Source organism: Phycodurus eques, chromosome 8 (assembly GCF_024500275.1).
Source record: "Phycodurus eques isolate BA_2022a chromosome 8, UOR_Pequ_1.1, whole genome shotgun sequence".
In the NCBI taxonomy this organism is placed as follows: domain Eukaryota; kingdom Metazoa; phylum Chordata; class Actinopteri; order Syngnathiformes; family Syngnathidae; genus Phycodurus; species Phycodurus eques.
In genome coordinates, this window is record NC_084532.1 from 23,599,790 (window position 1) to 23,618,715 (window position 18,926).

The 18,926-nt window shown below is 42.4% G+C and overlaps 1 protein-coding gene across 1 annotated transcript in view; it reads right to left on the minus strand.

Moving 5' to 3' along the window:
• Nucleotides 1–18,926, minus strand: part of tle2b (TLE family member 2, transcriptional corepressor b) — an 85,063-nt gene that overhangs the window by 18,510 nt on the left and 47,627 nt on the right. The window contains 5 exon segments of the mRNA XM_061683094.1: nt 1,078–1,218; nt 4,086–4,102; nt 5,541–5,721; nt 6,862–6,936; nt 11,258–11,320. Of these exon segments, the coding sequence (XP_061539078.1) occupies nt 1,078–1,218; nt 4,086–4,102; nt 5,541–5,721; nt 6,862–6,936; nt 11,258–11,320 (477 nt within the window).

Consider the following 18,926-nt stretch of genomic DNA (forward strand, 5'->3'; position numbering starts at 1 on the left):
GGCCCCACCGGCACTACCTCCACATGGACTACACTGTCCTGAGAAATTTCTCACTCACACAGCCGCGTGCTTGCAATTCGCAAAAATCCTCCAATAATTGACACCCCCCCACTAAAAGGGTTTTGTAATTGCATATAGATGCCACAAGATGGTGGCACAGTACTTAAAACAGAGAGGATCATAAAGCGCCTACACCATGTATAAAGCATGTACACAATCATGTACCCATGTTACATAAATGGCTGTATTTTGTAGCAAAATTATTCAACGCAAACCAACTTTACATGATCATCATTATTAGCTAGCATACTATCCTAAATGACACGCTAGCACAAACTGACGTGACATCACACATGGGCAACCAAATATGCGTACTACCTCTTTGCACAAACAGGTCATTAAACGTTCGTTTTGGCATTTACACACAGTAATAAATATTAGGGAACACAGGCAAATGATAATGGCATAGCAGACCACATGTGCTGCTAGTAGCTGCATTCAGTGGAACAAAGCAGAAACTTACTACTAAATAACGCTAGCAAGGAATTAAACCAAACAACACCAATATTCCACCAGATGGCGCCAAAGTAATTTACTCAAAAACAAAATAACATTCCTCAAAAACAGCGACTACTGTTGAAGAGATTTTCAGCAAATAATAGACAATAGTTTGCCCCAAAAGGGCAAGGGCTATACCGTGAATATGTTTACTGTACTTCTGTGGCTTCTTTTGTTGTGAAATAATTAATAATGAACTAGCAAATAAATAAAAATGGTATCTTTGCTCATTTGTGTATGCCAGTAACGTATAGTGACAGGCCGAAAAATGAATTGCTCTTCCACGAGATGGCAGAAGGTACAATTAACCTGTGGCGTATGATCCACCTCTTGCCATTCATACAATAGAATAATAGCTTAGGCCCAGATTTCATACCGAGTAAGCACATTTTTTAGCAAATTGAGATGAGGTTATTATTTCAGTACCAATACATTGCGCCATTTTTATATGTTAGAAATACAAATGCTAACAATGTAACAGTATTGTTCCTACAGTCTGCATAGAACACGGGCACGTACATAAGAGTGCGGCGCGAGGGTCTCTTTTTCGTCGCAGCGTCTCCTCTTGGCCTCCGTTCCTCCCTGCGAAGGGGCGTAACCGCCCGATGGGCCCTGACGCTCATCCGGGGGTTGACTGTCCGTCGACGACGCCGACTTACTCTGAAGAGGGAGAAAACAACAGGAAATTCAAGGTGCAGAGCAGCGTTCAACGGGCTCTCACCACCGGCACGCATGTCAGGGAGGGCTTGGTTGGTTGAGTGTGGGTGTTAAGGGTTATGGCCCATCTGTTTAGTACCCCTAATTTATATCTGGGCTCATTTAAATGGAATACCTTGGAGGAGTTGGTTCAAGTGCGAACCGTGGAATAGGCCCAACTTGGTTTAAACCTAAATGGACGACTTCCTGTTCATAGTTGCGCACAGCTTTTTGAGATTGTTTCATGTGTCCCGTCATAATAGACAATAACATCAAATTTCTCACTGATCAATGAAGCTGACGGCAAGGGGTGCTGATTTTCTTTTTCTCAAATGGCACCTTCAAACTAAAATGGCATTCTTTATACTTTTCTCTCAGAATAAGATCAAGACAATATTTTGTTTATATTTTTTAAATGAGACAAGCTATTTTGAAAAACCTTTCTTGGAAAAAAACATTATTTTCTTGACAAAATATACTTTTTTTCTTGAAAATATCAGATTATTTTTTTGCAACAAATGTATCCTCTTTTCTTCCAAAATCAGGGCTTTACAGTTTTTAAAATGACTTTTTTTGCCCTCTAATTTTTCAAATGAATATGATTTTCTTAAATGCAAACATTTTAGTTGAAAAGGTACAAAATTACCTTTTTTTTTTTGAATATGCAACTTTTGGAGACAAAATATATAGTTTAATTCCCCTTGAAAACCTGTGTTTTAAAAACAAATGTTTCTTGTAAAGATTTTCCTTTTTCTTCTACAAATGTGACTTGTGTGCAACATATTTGAATAAATAAGTACTATTTTTTTATGTTCCTACATTTAAGTGCAGTGTTAATGTTAAAACTGTGCAAAATGTTACAGTGGCTTACAATAATAATAAATATACTTTTTAGAAATAATCCCTGTCTTTTTTTTTATGTAACAATTAGGCCTACGAGACTATTGCATTTTAATGTTGGTCATAATGGCGGTGTTTGTAAAACTGAGTATTCTTTTTTTGGGTGGGTTTAGGTTTGAGAACCACTGTAATGTGTGCCCGGTTTCGTGTCTATTCAACGCACTAGTTGAAAGTCATGTACAGTTCTGGACCCATAAATACAGTACAGAGATTTTCAGATTAGTTTGCAAAACTTGTTACGTTTTTGAGTATGTTAAATCCCTGGAAAAACACCTCCAGGAGCCGGTTTTGGCTGCTAGTTAACAACCATGATCCCTGTACGCTTAGAAAGTAAAGATCAGTGATGAAGATGTGCCTTCTTTATCAGATAAACACAGGAATTTACTGCACTGACAAATGCACAACCTGAGGGGTAAATGTAAACAGGGCAGCTTGAAAAGAAGCCCACAATAGGTAATTAGTTATGTGGCCTTCACACGTCAGACCTCGAGTGAAATACAGCTCTCATTATGAGGCTGTTAGGCTGCGCAGGCATATTTACAATACAGCGCTCTCAGAAGAGCTGATCAAAGCGTCGGGTTGTTTGGGCAGCCGGGGTTGGTTCAGTGAGGGGCCCCTCTATCTCTGTCCCCCCGGTGGGGAGGTGCAACATAGCAGAGGAAAGAGCTCACAGGGAGGACAGGAAGGAGGAGAGGAGGAATAAATAACACAATGGAGCTCAACTGCTCTCCATGTACAAGTGAAAGAGTTTCACTGGTGCCAAATGTTAATTGATCTCTCCGCTCGCTGCTTCCCGAGAGAAATGTTTCTTTTGCTGCTTTAAAGTCGACACTGTATACTTAGCAATTAACTTGTGCTCAGAGTTGGACTGCAGCTCCATGTCAAGGGAGCGACAGGCTTTTTTGTTTCGACATAAAAAGCAGAGCAAAGGCATTTCTCACACAAGACTTTTGTGTTTGTGCAATTGTGTTTTTTAGTCAAAAACACAATTGCGGGCTCGGCATTATTTTAGCCAAAATCTGAAGGGGAATACAATGGTGCCTTGAGATACGAGCGGCCCAACTTTTTTTTTTTTTTCGAGATATGAGCCATCATACGGCCGATTTTCTTGACAGCAACAAAATTGAGATTGAGTGGTAAACATGCCCCTGTCCAAGCTTTTTTCGAACGTGTTGCAGGCATTAATTTCAAAATCAGGACAAACAAAAACAAAACGAAAAAAACAATGTTCATTAGTTTGAACATTAAATATCTTACACATACATCTTTGTAGGTAGTGTATTCAATTGAATATAGGTTGAAAAGCATTTGCAAATCAAATCAAATCATTGTATTCTTTTTTTATTTACATTTTACACACGGTCCCAACATCATTGAAATTGGGGCTTGTAAATTCCGTGACTATATAATGGTAATACTGTACATTTTGTGCTGTCTGTGGGGGGCCTGGCAGGCGAGACCGTGCGTGTGGGTGTACGGGCGTGAGCTGTGGCTGATAGCAGCTCATGAGTTTTTTTTTTAACTGTTCTCCCAGCGTTCAATAATCTGAAGTGCATCATCGACTGTAGCTCTCCTTTCCCACACGAGCGGGCATTACAGTACAGTAAGTATACTGTAAAAACGATCAGATTTCCTGTATACAGCGGTGATTTCCACAATACACAAGTAGAGACGTTCCACGAAAAAAATAAAATAAAAACAATTCTGTGATGTATGGAGCTGGGCCGTGGCAGGTGAGCACACCATTACAGACTGTGCATGCTGGAGAAAATTTACTTTCAGCAGGAGTCACCGGTGTGGAGGAGCGATGACCAGCTGTTGCAACACATACTTTGCTGCGCTTGTGTATTTCACTTGCTTTATCAATGTCTCTCTCTCTCTCACACACACACAACACACACACACACACACACACACACACAGCTACTTACCCTGCTGGGTGCCCCCTCTGGGATTGGGCAGGGAAAGCATGAAAAGAGAGAAAAAGTCAGATAAGTGGGATGAGGAAAAAAACGGTTGACATCAGTGCTGATGATGGCAGCAGCAGTCAGACAAGGTTATGACCACTCCTCTTGTTAAAAACCCTATTACGCCACATTACGCCAAGATGCGTGATGTGCAAATACTGAATGAACACAAACAGTTATTTTTCTCTTCCCTTTTTTTAAAAAACAAAAACAACAAAAACATCTTCCCAGCCCTGGATTTATTCATGAGCCTCTTGGCACTGAGCCTGAAACAGATCAGCTCTGCTGGGGAGGTGAAAGAAAGTTCATGCTTACGAGCTTCTGTCCATGCAGTGCCAGCAATTTATAATAGTTCAAATGAGGTCCACAAAGCAAGCTGCTCAATGATAGAGCCGTCTCTTTAAGTTTTGATTGTGGACAGTTGAAGTTTACTCTCAAAGAATCACACGTTGTGAATTTAAAACAACCACAAAGCCTTGCCTGTCTCTTTAGCTTAGTGCGGACAAACAATGCAAAACACCACAGAAGGGCTAACAAACAGCATCTGTGTCGTGGTGTTATAACCTCTTAAGCAACGGATATTTGCACACAAACGGTGGCGCAACACATTTTGACATAAATATAACAACACTCACAGGCATATATTCTTTAGCCTCTACCAAAAACAACTAACACTATTGCATCTCACTGAGGATCTGTGACCGTCTCCAAGTGTATCTGTATATCTGTGTTATACTGCCCCCAGGTGGCAAACGCGTGCAAACCAGAAGGAGCAGCATGATGCTAATTCAAATTTATTGATAAACATGGCGTCCATAGATTCCCTAGCAATTGTATTTGATTTGATTTTTAGTCTTACAACACTGCAAATCAATTGGATGTTTCCACAACTAACTGCTGACGGTGGTGACTAGCTTTTTCAGTAAGATGGCACACTGCCACATTGGCATCTCGCTGTCTCGCATTTCTTAATGAGCACCTGCCAAACAGACTGATGGGCTGTGCTGGATAAGACGATCAAGTGTTCGGCAAGTGGCCTGCAACGTCACCCGACCTAACTGCTTGTGACTTCTTTCTTTCTAGAGCAAGGTTTATATACCCCTACTTCCTGCAACCGTGGATGAGCTGACAAATTGTGCCACTGAAGCAGCTAACACATGATAACACCAGATATGCGCCAGAGAGTGGACAGAGGTAGACTATTGGATCAATGTTTGCTGGATCTTGCTTGGTACCCAGATTTTTTTTCCTGTGAAAGATCATGTGATGTAACCTAGCATTTTGATTGGCAGTAACATCTACTGTATGAAATTCAAACTCGAGTCATGAAAACAGAATCCTGCTCGTTGATGAAGAATGGTATATGTTTACAGTCAAGCTAATAAAGATCATGACATACATGCTGCACTGCTTCAATACCTCTGAGATGTTCTGGGTCAAGGTGGTTTCGCTCATCCTTGGCGGCGAGGTGAGCAGACACCCCTAAGGCCCCCGTTAGCGCCAGGAGCCCGGAGCCGCCCGCGCCCAGAGACAAGCCGGACGGGTGCGGCGTGAGGGGGATACCCGGGGCGTGATGGGACAGGTGCTGGAGCTGCTGCTGCTGTGGCCACAGGGGCAAGAGAAGGGGTGTGGGCAGAGGAAAGGGCAGGGGAGATGATTAGGAAGGAAGGAAAGAAGGCGGTCACAGTGAAGTGGGAGAGAGGAAATCATAAGGAGGGAAGTTGATAGCATGGTAGAGAGATTAGGGGATTAAGAGGTCGACACGGTGAATCAAAAATAAAGACGGAAAAGCAGGAAATTGAATCATCAGCAAACACGAAGGAAGGGGAAAAAGATGTGGAGATTACGATCAGGTCGGGCGAGGTTCCACAATGTGAGATGATAAAACGATTAATGTGTGAAGAATAAAACAAAGAGGTGCGTGGGGAGACAAGGTGATTGATGTCGTGCGGTGAGGAATGCAACGGAGGGATGTCGATTAAGGGAAGAGAAGGCGAGAGAATGACAAGAAAAGAATGATGGAGGACTATAAGAAAAAACAACAGCGATAGCTGCAAAAACTCACACAAAAAACAAGGAAAGAAATGAGGAATCTATTACTTAAAGCCCCTGTAAAATGAAAATGTCTTCTAAATTTTACACACCAGAGAAAGTATTGTTAACAACTGTGCTAAATTTGAAAGATTAAATAAACGGTAAAGTATAAAGTATATGAAATCAGGCAACGCTCTTAGACAAGTCATGCTAATGCTAACTCAGCGGCTAACGCCACTGTTTGCTAATATTTGTGTTTGTAAACAAGCAAATATTTATTGTTATTTATGACTGTTCATGAATACATTGCTCTTGTAGAACTTCAGCACTACGACCGAATCATACCTGTGATTAAAAAACAAAAACAAAACAGTACCTATAACATCACTGCCTCCCGTGTGATATTTCTTCAATATGTACTTTTTGTGACATTTTTTGCAAACTATGATTCAGAATCAGGTTTATATGCTGATAAAGGATCAAAGTCAGTATGGTACAGGTGACAAACACCACATGCACACTTGAAGAAGAAGAACACTTGTAGTAGAATTCGAAGAGTTTTGGAAATGAAGTGTAAGCTCGCCAACGTTTTCAATGTGTATGGTGATAAAAACCATATGCTTCTAAATGTTTTGACGAAAAATCTCAAGCGCAAGCTCAACATTCTGGGGTGTCGTTATTGTGTTTGTGCGGCGAGGTGACTCACCCCGATGATGGCATTGAGTTCAGCCATGGTGACCTGTTTGGCTCGCTCCACTGCTTGCACCACCTGTTGCTGATGCTATACCCACATACACAAAATGTCACATAAATAGAGAGATGTATATGTCAATGCATGTTTCAGAATGCAGGTACACTTCACAATCAGAGAATGGATTCTCTGCATGCAATTTCACGTGTACTTTAGCTGTGGCTGAAAAAGCGAAGCGTGGGGCGTCGCTGTCATCAAAATGGGCGCGTACAGGCAATGAATGGAGCCGAGATTCTCAAATATCCACTCTTTCCTTTATTTCTCGAACCGTTTCCTTTTTTTGTATTACGTAATACACGGTAGCGAAAGCGACCAGGGCAATCTGCTTTTTCTTGACAATCACGGCCACATTGTTTGTGCTTCAATAAAAAATAATAACGTAGTATATGTGGCACCTCAAAATCACCTGCTGTGCAGTATGCGCATGTGTCAGCGACTGTATTTTTTTTCGTGATTGTCCAGTTTAGTTGCAGTCGGCCGTGTCGCTCGGTGTGTGACGGACCTTACGGTATCATATGCCGTGTTTTAGGTTTTAACATGTTATATTAGTGATTTATTAAGGCCCCGGCACCAAGCATTACGAAAGCTCCTCTCGGAATCGCAATATAACATTCCATTCCAATTTATTCCAACCATAATTGATCTCAATTGAAAATTACCACCGCATCTTAATTATCACTTAAGTACCCCAATAAATGTATACCCATGTAGGTGCTGGCATACATGCTCAAAGCTGCACTAGACTCAAATCCTGGTGTGTTTATACAATGTCCCAATGTAATCGGTCGCACACATGCACACGCACACACACACACACACACACACTGTGTCAATATTGATTAAACTGACAGAGCTGTGACCTCCCTGTCAGCAGGATGCACATTCATCAGTGCAAGCTCACACTGGGACCAAAAAAACATGTCTGCAGATTTGTATTCTGGGCACGCAGATGCGCGCGCACACACACACACACACGGACCTACATACACATTTTCACCTTACATTGTTTGCAGCGTCACACATGCCTGAGGCAGACTGGTAAATGCCAGCGCCTTTTGACCTTAAAGAGGCTAATTTGTGACTAAATCCCATTGCGCTAGTGAGGTCCTGTTGCCCCCATGTGGTTAATCTACGCATTTATGAAACTGACGTAAAGGTCCTCTTGTTTGCCTGATTATTTGAAATCAAAGCAAGACTGCTAAAATGCATACATTTTCACAAAGTTTTTAGGCATGTTGAGGCAGGCCTGCCAAAAGGCAAGTCTTGGTCATAAACATAATACAATAATTACAGCGATTCCAATAGCGCCTTCACCACCGCCTGGTGCTCAGGCCCTCAATAGATTTGGTGACACACACTTCCAAATGACTTCCAAATGGTTTGAACTGATGCCATTGGATCTGGAGTTGTTTAGAAATGGCTCCAAAAGACTTTCCCAAGAACTATCCTATCCTCTCTCAGAGTTTCTTTTGATTTTCCCCATTGCTCTGAGTATTGTGTGACCCAAAAAGTGTTGTCAAACAAATCCTTTTTAACTACCAGCTGCAGTCAATCGTCATCACTCATGAGAAGTAAATAGGACTTGGTCTTGTCAAGTTAAAAGACATTCCCCTTATTTAAAGACATTAATGTTCAAATTTATTTGTGTGGATTAAAAAAAAACAGTTTAAATTCTAGCGTGTGCCCAATTCATATTTTTACAAAATGCTGAAAGCTGTATGCTACTGTTCAAAGGTTTGCAGTTAGAATGTAATGTTTTCCGTGAAAACACACCATTGTATAATAGACTACTGTTCAGTATTGATGCTGATACAGCTCATCTGTACTAATATTTGGACTCCTAAAACTGCTCCAATATTACGACACCGATACTTAAAGGTAAACGCGGATGACAACACTTTGTTAATCGACTGCCAATTATGCTCTGCAAAATGGATGAACTCCACTCGGGCAGTTGCGGCCCCATTGCCTTTGGATGCCTACCGAGAAATTTTTACCACATTAACAACGTCTTGACTTGTATTTCTGATTAATTTAAAGTGTCTTCATTTAAAAAAAAAAAAAAAAGTGCTTTTCTTTAAAAAGAATAAAGAGATTTCTAAGCAACCAAAAATGTTTGAATAGTACCATCCATTACACTGTATAATCATATGAAAGTCCCAATTTAATGACATTAATGTCCGTGATGAGTGTACGAAAACGTTTGACCAGAACTGTATACACCATTACAATCGGCAAAAAGATCCCCTTAACGAGGGCACAGAGTTCACATTTTCACCCCGCATAAGTTGTCCTAACATAACGTTTTTGTTTTAGGAAGTAGAACCAGAAAGAAGTGGACTCCGTCTCTGTTTACAGTGCGGCTTTGAGGACGTTGCCAGCCACCTGTAGTTCTGGACGGCACTAGCCTCCAGAGATCGCTTAGTGGGTGGATCGTGTTCTGAACTTGCGGTCTGAATACGATCCCATCTTTTTCAGGGCCAAAAATACAAGAGTTTTCCAAACACCGTGAATCTCAGCGGGAGCAATGTTTTGCGTTCTCTGTGAAGAGAAGGAAAGGAGTTTTTGCAACATTTCTTGTCTTGGATTGCCAAGAGCATCCAAAGTTAATGTTGCACTGGGAAGCGAGAGTGAGGGTACACCGCAGAAGTCACTCTGGCGTTGTTAAAGGTTGCAGACCTGCTCTAATTGCTCAGAAGCATCTGAAGAAGCCACAGCTGAAGTGGAAATAGCTTTTCACGCTACAAAGAGTGGAAATGCGGGAGTTGAGCAGGTGATACTCCGCTACCGGCTACTGCTGTTCTCAGGCACAAATCCTCACAAAGCCCCACACAATGTTCTGCAAACCAAACTGTATGAACTTGAAGCAGGCCAAGGAAAAAAGGAGTTGAACAAGTGGGCGAATGTAGAAGTGCATAATAAGCAAGGACTAAAGATTGGTCGGCTATACACTTGACCTTTCTCCAAACTTCTCTCAGCCGCAGTTAGAGAAAGCGAATCATTTAACTCACTTGTTGTTTGCTACATACCTTATTTGAAGGTCCCTTGACTACATACTATGGGACAAAAATGCCAGAAGGACAAAAAGTATATATATATATATATATATATATATATATATATATATATATATTTTTTTTTTTAAATAAAAAAAATCTAATCAAATGGACACTTTAAAATGCAGGTGGATTTAAGCAATTAATTATTAATATGCTGTATTTCCATTCACTTGCCACCACATTGAGTTCAACTTCATGGTGCTACATGTGGCCTAATAATGTATTTTTCTTTAGAAAGATGTGACACAGCATGTGCATCATTATTAAAAGGTTTTTATAGTGGTGCCTTGAGGTACAAATGGTTTGATTTACTAGTTTTTCGAGGTATGAGCTGTTGCTTGGCTTTTTTCTCTCTTGAGTTACAAGCTAAAATTGGAGATACTAGTGCGCTTCAGACTCCCACCGCTAGATGGCGGCAGCAACCTTCACAACAGCGGGTTGACATCAATTTGCACTTTGTATTGGTCAGTAATTTATGAAAATAACATACCCACACGGGGATTGACAAATAGTATCAATTTGTAAAAACAAATATAACAGTTACCTAATTTGGACATAGGTGCTTTTGCCCCGACACCAGCGATATATTCCGCACCCTCTGCAAATAATGACTAATAATAGTGCCGTACTGATGGGCTGGGAGGAGATGTAATAGCTCGATAAACAGTATATTCGTCTGTCTGTCTTATACTGCCCCTAGGGGGCCAAGGCAGGCACACCAGAAGGAGCAGCACAATGGCCATTCAATTGATACAGTGTGACAAAAACTTCTTCACTTTTTGTTATTTTATTGAAATATTTTAGACCTCTGTTATTATTAAGTAAAATATTATAGGGTGCTATTTTTCCTCAATAATACTGAGTGCATTTTTTTCCTATTAAAAAAAAAATATTTTGGGGGGCTGGAATGAATTAATTGCATTTATCTTAATTTCAATGGGGAAAGTTGATTTGTGACACAAGTGTTCTGAGATATGAACGTGGTCACAAAACAAAGTAAACTCACATCTGAAGGCATCATTGTATGTTTATGCCTTATTCCAAGTAAGTGTCCACAGTCATTGTTGGTGATCACGAGGCGGCTCGAGGTTTTGACAGTAGATAAATGTCAGCAATGGAATAAACTGCTTGACGTTGCCATTTGTTGTAAGAATACCAGGAAGCAAATGTTACAACAAAGAAATAATCGACCAAACACATTTTTCTGCACTTTTTTGCTCTATATTTATCTAGCTGAAATCCAATGAATCCAGGTAAGATGTGCATATGTGTCTGGCAAGGGCCGCACTCACCTCTTGCGAGAGAAAAGGGATGATCTGAGCGCAGATGGCACTGAGACGCTTGACAATCTCCGCCTGTGAAGGGAGGAAATGGAGAGAGAGAGAGAGAGCGAGAAAGAGAAAGAGAGAGAGAGAGAGAGAGAGAGAGAGAGAGAGAGAGAGCTACTTGATCACATCACATATGGCAAAGTGCACAATGAACACAGAGCATATGATCCGCATTTACAACACATTAAGCCTTCGCCGCAGCAAAGAAGCAAGCTTCTAATGAGGTTGTGTCGGAGGACGAACGTGCTTGGGAGCGGCTTTCAGCATCACCTTCATTAATCACAGGCGTCTTTCTCAAAGCCCCTTATCCACTGGACAACTGATTTGGTACACCTGCACAATCTAATGCAGGAATGGGCAAAGAATGGCTACGGGTCACATGTGGCTCTATTCTTTAATTTGGCCCACCGGAAATTTACATTCGTATCATCAAGAGTGGTTGATTACATTTTACTTATTAATTTTTAAATATATATATATATATATTAAATTCATCTAATTAAATAATTGTTAAGTTGATTTATTGTAAATAAAGAAATGTATATTATATTTATATAATCATTTATATCTAACATTAGCAATGTAAACAATTTGACATACATTTAACATTTAATTTGTTATCTTGTAGTGTGTTGTACAAGTGTTTTGGTAGAAAATTAAATGTTTTTATTTGTAAAACAAATACAAAGTATACTAATAGTACTTACAATATTTATTTAAAAAAAAGATACATTTTTATACATTTTTATAGCTTTAATATGATACACAGTAGATATAAAAAGTCTACACAACCTACACATAAAATGTCCCAAGCACATGTGGGAAAATGTGTTATGGTTCAATGAAACCAAACCAACTTTCTGACCATAATTCCAAAATGTAAGTTTGCCGCAAACAAGACCGCTCCTCACCAAAAGGACGCCATATCTCCAGTAAAACACAGTGGCGGCAGCGTCATGCTTTGAAAAACAGTTGTTTTTCTTCAACTGGAACTGAGACCTTAGTCAAGGTGGAGGGAATAATGAACAGTTCAAAATCAGTGTTAGCATAAAACCTTCAGGCTTCTGCTAGAAAGCAAAAATAATGTCTGGAAAAGCCTATTAGAACAGCTGAAATGTATTATTTGGGGTTCATCAGAGGCACCTTAAATGGTGGCACGTGTGTGCAGAGTCCCATTTCCATTGTTAAATGTGATTTTGAACACAGCTACATCGCCAGTTATAAAGGGGGTGCTTCAGGTCTCATCAATCGTCAAAAAAGTTTGGAAATGCTATATCTTTGTCTCCATTTTTTAGATCACAAATATCTGGCATTTGAACAAGGATGTGTAGACTTTTTATTTCCACTGCAGAAATAGAGGGCACGGTGGACGACTGGTTAGAGCGTCTGCCTCACAGTTCTGAGGACCCGGGTTCAATCCCTGGCCCCTGCTGTGTGGAGTTTGCATGTTCTCCCCGTGCCTGCGTGGGTTTTCTCCGGGCACTCCGGTTTCCTCCCACATCCCAAAAATATGCATGGTAAGTTAATTGACAACTCTAAATTGCCCGTAGGTTTGACTGTGAGTGCGAATGGTTGTTTGTTTATATGTGCCCTGCGAATGGCTGGCAACCAGTTCAGGGTGTACCCCGCCTCCTGCTCGATGAACGCTGGGATAGGCTCCAGCACGCCTGCCACCCTAGTGAGGAGAAGCGGTTCAGAAAATGGATGGATGGATACAGAAATAGATAATGCAGACGTTCTGAATAAAGTATACGCCACTTGTCAGTCAGTTCATTTGGTGATAATTTAAGTAGACTATTTTTGAGAAAGCATCCGAAAAGGCAATCTGTTGGCCTTAAAACATTTTAACATTGTGGTCCTGCGCATACACAAACCTGGTTAGCATCCAGCTGCACACAAACATACATACACAGACACACAAAGCCTCTGCTGTGTGTCTAATTCTATCTGTCTGAGTGCCCTCAGCCTCATTTTGTTCCCTTCCTCACTCAGCCCGTCTCTTTTCCAACAACAGCTCTCACACGAAGCCATTATTACGCCATTCACCCTCCTCTTCCTCACTGCTCCCCCGTCCCTCGGCCGCCTCGGCTTCTGCTTTCACTCATCTTTTTCTGTTTTGTCCCCCACCCCACCACCACCTTTTGCTGCTCTTCTTTTTAATTTCTCCATTATCGTTCTCTCTCTTCATTACTTTCTCGCTTTAATTTTCGAGATCATCCTTCTTCCTACCACTGGGGGGTGTAAAGAGGAGGAGAGGAAAGGGGGGTGTGGGGGGAGCGATAAAGTGCGGTGAGCTGAGGCTGGAAACGCATCGTCGCCACACAAACACACTCATCTGTATGATGAGCCGGCCTGTCAGTCACAGCCACTCTAATCGTGGCTGCCATCGCACTGTTGCAAGGACACAACCTCATTACATCATACATTTATTGGTGTGTGATGCACATTTATTTATGCATCAGTAAAGGTAATATTTTGTAACCTGAATGGGTCTTACCTTGGCTCATAAGTATTTAAAATCAATGTTCCCATTTCAAATGATTTTTGTTAAATTAAGAATAATGGTACTATATTGTTTCTATGTGCCCTGCAATTGGCTCCAGCAGCCCACGACCCTAGTGAGGATAAGCGGTAAAGAAAATGAATGGATGGGTGGATGGATAAATAATTTTTATAATATACCAGAAAAGCTGAGTTACAACAACAATAACTGGAGGGTTATGTGCGTGCCTTTAAGGGGCATGGCCTAGTAAGTGACATATGATGGGTAATGGAAAATCTAAATTTTACCCATCTGTTTAGTACACGTGGCTCAAATTTGGTAGCAGTTGCAGAAAAACACTGAGCAGTTTGACTCAGTGTAACGTAACCTTTTCACCCGAATGAATGTCTTCAAAAATATGCTGCGTTTGAGAATGAAGCCGATTTGTCCAACCTCGGAATAATAACAATGGGTAGCGTGGTGAAATAGTGGTAACCATGTCTGTCTCACAGTTCTGATGTTCTGGGTTTGGATCTCGGCCTCGGTTTTGTTGTGCGGAGTTTGCATGTTCTACCCGTTCTTGCATGGGTTTTCTCCTGGTACTCTGGCTTTCTCCCAAATTCCTAAATTAGGGTTACCGAAGACTCTAGATTGGCCAAAGAATGTAAATGTGAGTGTTAATGGTTGTTCCTCTATAGTTGTGATTTGTAGCTACAATACGGAAAAAACCTGAGGGAAAATAGTGTGAAATTGTCACATGGTCAAACTATGGAAGAAGTTGATCAAGTCAAGATGGATGCCAATGCTCGATGTGTGGAGAAACATATGAGAATGTGAAAATTAAACTGCCCGTTTTTCAGACTCGCTCGCCACTTTGTGCTTAGATAACTTTTTCTGTCCGTTTCAACTCCATTAAAGCTGGAAACAAAACAAGGCACAAGAGACTCACATGATTACGCGTGTGTACAGCCCATGCTGTATTCTCTTGATAATGATCTGAACAGAGGCTAACAAAGGGTGTGTGTGTTTGAATCAACAACATCTGGGAACGAGCGAGCGTTCTCCTATTTGGCAAATGCTCTCACAATCTGGAAACAATTCAATCAGCTCGTTGCCAAACTCTGATTGAAGACACGGAAATGGGGCTGGAGCTACGTCATGTAAGCAACTGTGAAGACTTTAGCTTTGGCAAGGCAAGTCATTTATAAAGGCATTAAATACATTAAGGTACTTCTACGAGCTTTACTTAAAGTCCCTGTAAATTAAAATCATAGATTTATTTCTAAAAACATGTTTGAAGACAATTGCTGAAAACGTGCTGACTGAGAACTGAGACAGAACTATATAGTATTGAACTGTGAAGAGATAGCATGAATTTTTTTTTCACCATCTATGTATTCCTGCTTTTTTCCCCCCTCGCCTCTTCTTGCACACTGAACGAAGCAAACGCTGTCTCTTAGTAGACGTGCCAGTTGATCGCCTGGCACACATTTAAAGGGAAAACTTGAAGGGTTTGAAACACAGTGAACATTTGCACATACATTTGCAGATTGACTTATTTGTGGCCTTTTTTTTTTTTAATGGAACCTATCCCATGACACACAGAAATGCTTATTTGTGCTTTTTCCGACTCGATCCCCAGCTTATTTGCGGGTTTTTAAAAAAAATTTTTTTAATGGCTATTATTCACAGATATTCACTTTTTACGGTTGGGCTCCATCTTTATCCCCCACGAACTAGTTTTTTTCTTTCAATCCCAAAAATGCTTGTTGGCAAATTATACCCGCTTATTCGAGAATTTTACGTGGAATCTCACGATTCGTGGTCTGACCTGGTCCCTAGCCACGTGAACAGCAAGGGTCCACTGTATATACCTATTCTAAACATATTTCAACATGAACAAATTAAAATGTTTAACAGAAAATCTGCGATATAGTATGGTCACGAAAGGTGAAGCTCTGAAAAAAAGCAAAAATACTTTTTATTTATTTCTGCACTCCAGGCATGTGCCCTAATTTCTCGTGCACCAATAACACATACATGAGATTTTTGTTCAGTGTAATGACAGGGAAAAAAAGGGATTTTGCTCTGTCAAGTGTGTCTGTTTGTGGTTTTCTCTGTGGGGACAATTTCTTTATTTTTTTTGTGTGCACACAGCACTAAACTTTCTTCATATTTTGTGCAACGGTACCATCCTTGACCCGTCACCTTATGGTGGTTGAGGGGTTTGTGTGTCCCAATGATCCTAGGAGCTAAGTTGTCTGGGGTTTCACGCCCCTGGTAGGGTCACCCATGGCAAACAGGTCCAAGGTGAGGGACCAGACAAAGCATGGCTCCAAAAACCCCTATGAAGAACAAAATATATGGATCTAGGTTTCCCTTGCTCGGACACGGGTCACCGGGGTACCCCTCTGGAGCCAGGCCTGGAGGTGGGGCGCGAAGGGGAGCGCCTGGCCTGCACCTATGGGGCCCGGCCGGGCACAGCCCGAAAGGGTAACGTGGGTCCCCCTTCCCATGGGCTCACCACCTGTGGGAGGGGCCATAGGGGTCGGGTGCAGTATGAGCTGGGCGGTGGCTGAAGGCGGGGACCTTGGCAATCCGATCCCCGGCTACAGAAGCTGGCTCTTGGGACGTGGAATGTCACCTCTCTGGGAGGGAAGGAGCCCGAGCTTGTGTGTGAGGTTGAGAAGTTTTGACTAGATATAGTCGGGCTCGCCTCCACACATGGCTTGGGCTCTGGTACCAGTCCTCTTGAGAGGGTTGGACTCTTTTCCACTCTGGAGTTGCCCACGGTGAGAGGCGCAGAGCAGGTGTGGGTATACTTATTGCCCCCCGGCTCGGCGCCTGTACGTTGGGGTTCGCCCCGGTGGACGAGAGGGTAGCCTCCCTCCGCCTTCGGGTGGGGGGACGGGTCCCGACTGTTGTTTGTGCCTATGCACCAAACGTCATCGTTCTGTTGGGTGACTTCAATGCTCATGTGGGCAATGACAGTGAGACCTGGAAGGGCATGATTGGGAGGAAGGGCCCCCACGATCAGAACCCGAGTGTCATGGTCTGTGTTTTGGTTTGGGTTGTGTTTAGTTTTGTTCCATGTTTTCCTGTGTTCCATGTTTGTCGTGTGCTCATTAGGTTGTTGTGTCCACCTGTTCTCGTCTACTTTGTGTCGACCAATCAGCTCTCTCCAGCCACTCGTGTCTTGTCCAGGTGTTCCTCGTTGTCTCGTCAATCTGTTTGTATTTAGTTCCCTGGTTTCTTTCAGTTCTTGTCGGTTCATTGTCGTTGTTGTCACACACGCCAAGGCTGCCCTTTGTCACCGATACTGTTCATAACTTTTATGGACAGAACTTCTAGGCGCAGCCAAGGCGAAGAGGGTGTCCGGTTTGGTGGCCTCAGAATTGCATCTCTGCTTTTTGAAGATTATGTGGTTCTGTTAGGTTCATCAAGCTGTGATCTCCAACTCTCAATGGAGCGGTTCGCAGCCGAGTGTGAAGCGGCTGTGTTGAAAATCAGCACCTCCGAATCTGAGACCATGGTCCTCAGTTGGAAAAGGGTGGAGTGCCCTCTCCGGGTCGGGGATGAGATCCTGCCCCAAGGGGAGGAGTTCAAGTATCTTGGGGTCTTGTTCACGAGTGAGGGAAGAATGGAACGGGAGATCGACAGTCGGATCGGTTCAGCGTCCGTTGTGGTAAAGAAGGAGCTAAGCCGAAAAGCGAAGCTCTCAATTTACTGGTCGATCTACGTTCCTACCCTCACTTATGGTCACGACCTGTGGACCGAAAGAACAAGATCCCGGATACAAGTGGCCGAAATGAGTTTCCTCCGCAGGGTGTCCGGCCTCTCCCTTAGAGATAGGGTGAGAAGCTCGGTCATCCGGGAGGATCTCAGAGTAGAGCCGCTCCTCCACATCGAGAGGAGCCAGATGAGGTGGCTAGGGCATCTGATTCGGATGCCTCCCGGACGCTTCCCTGGTCTCCTCCCTTCTTCGGGAGGAGACCCCGGGGACAACCCAGGAGACGCTGGAGAGACTACGTCCTTCAGTTGGCCTGGGAACGCCTTGAGATCCCCTCGGAAGAGCGAGAGGAAGTGGCTGGGGAGAAAGAAGTCTGGGCTTCCTTGCTGAGGCTGCTGCCCCCGCAACCAGACCTCGGATAAGCGGAAGACAATGGATGGATGGCATCATATAAAACAGGTTATCAAACACTATAATTGGGATGCAGCAACAGATAAAAACAGTTTTTTGTTCTTTTCAGGGTGGGGGGTGAATATTGGAGGAGCAGTGTGGTGGAGTGAAAGCAGCCAATAAGCCAGCGGGGCTTTGCGCTACAATAAAAGTGAGCTCGGCTGAAACCGAGTGCGCACCAAGCCAGGTGTCACAAACACGCACAGAGATGCCTGTCCACAGGCCTGCCAAAGCACAGCCACCAGGGAGTGCTGGCACAGGCTGGATGGATGGAGGGATGAGCGGATGGAGGCAGGAATAGATACAAAGAAAGGGGGGATGGGTCGATAAACACCTGAGGGCAGATAAGCTGCCAACTGCAGAGAGAGAGATAGATAGAGAGAGAGAGAGAGAGAGAGAGAGTGAGGGGCTTGAAGTGTAGTTGAGATTTTTTAAAAAAGTGTAAGTGAGAAAACAAAAATCAACAGATTTTCATTTAACAGAAACAATTCCCTTTGTGTTATTCTTCTCTTGAAAAATAAAATGAAAAAAATAAGCTTGTAAGAAAATTAACGAGGCAAGGAGAAAGCAAGAATTATCTTAAGGGCATAGCCTGAAAAACACACACACACACACACACACACACACACACACATGCTGTATACAGACGGACAGACAGACAAACACACACACACACACTGATAGCACGCTCACACACTGATTTAATGATCATCACACCCAGAATATGTTTATACAACCAGTGTCTCATTAATGCATAATAATACAACCTGGAATGTGTGCAAGGGAAACACGCACACATGAACACACACATGTTCAAAAATGAAATGTCTCAGTTGATTTTCAAAAGGTACATCCAATGGTTTAAGGGGCGGTTTTAAGCACAAGCGTGGTTGTGAAAAAGGACGACGAGGATGTGAAACGACTTGTCAACATTAAGAATGTAAAGTATTCACGCCAGCGGCAATGCAAGT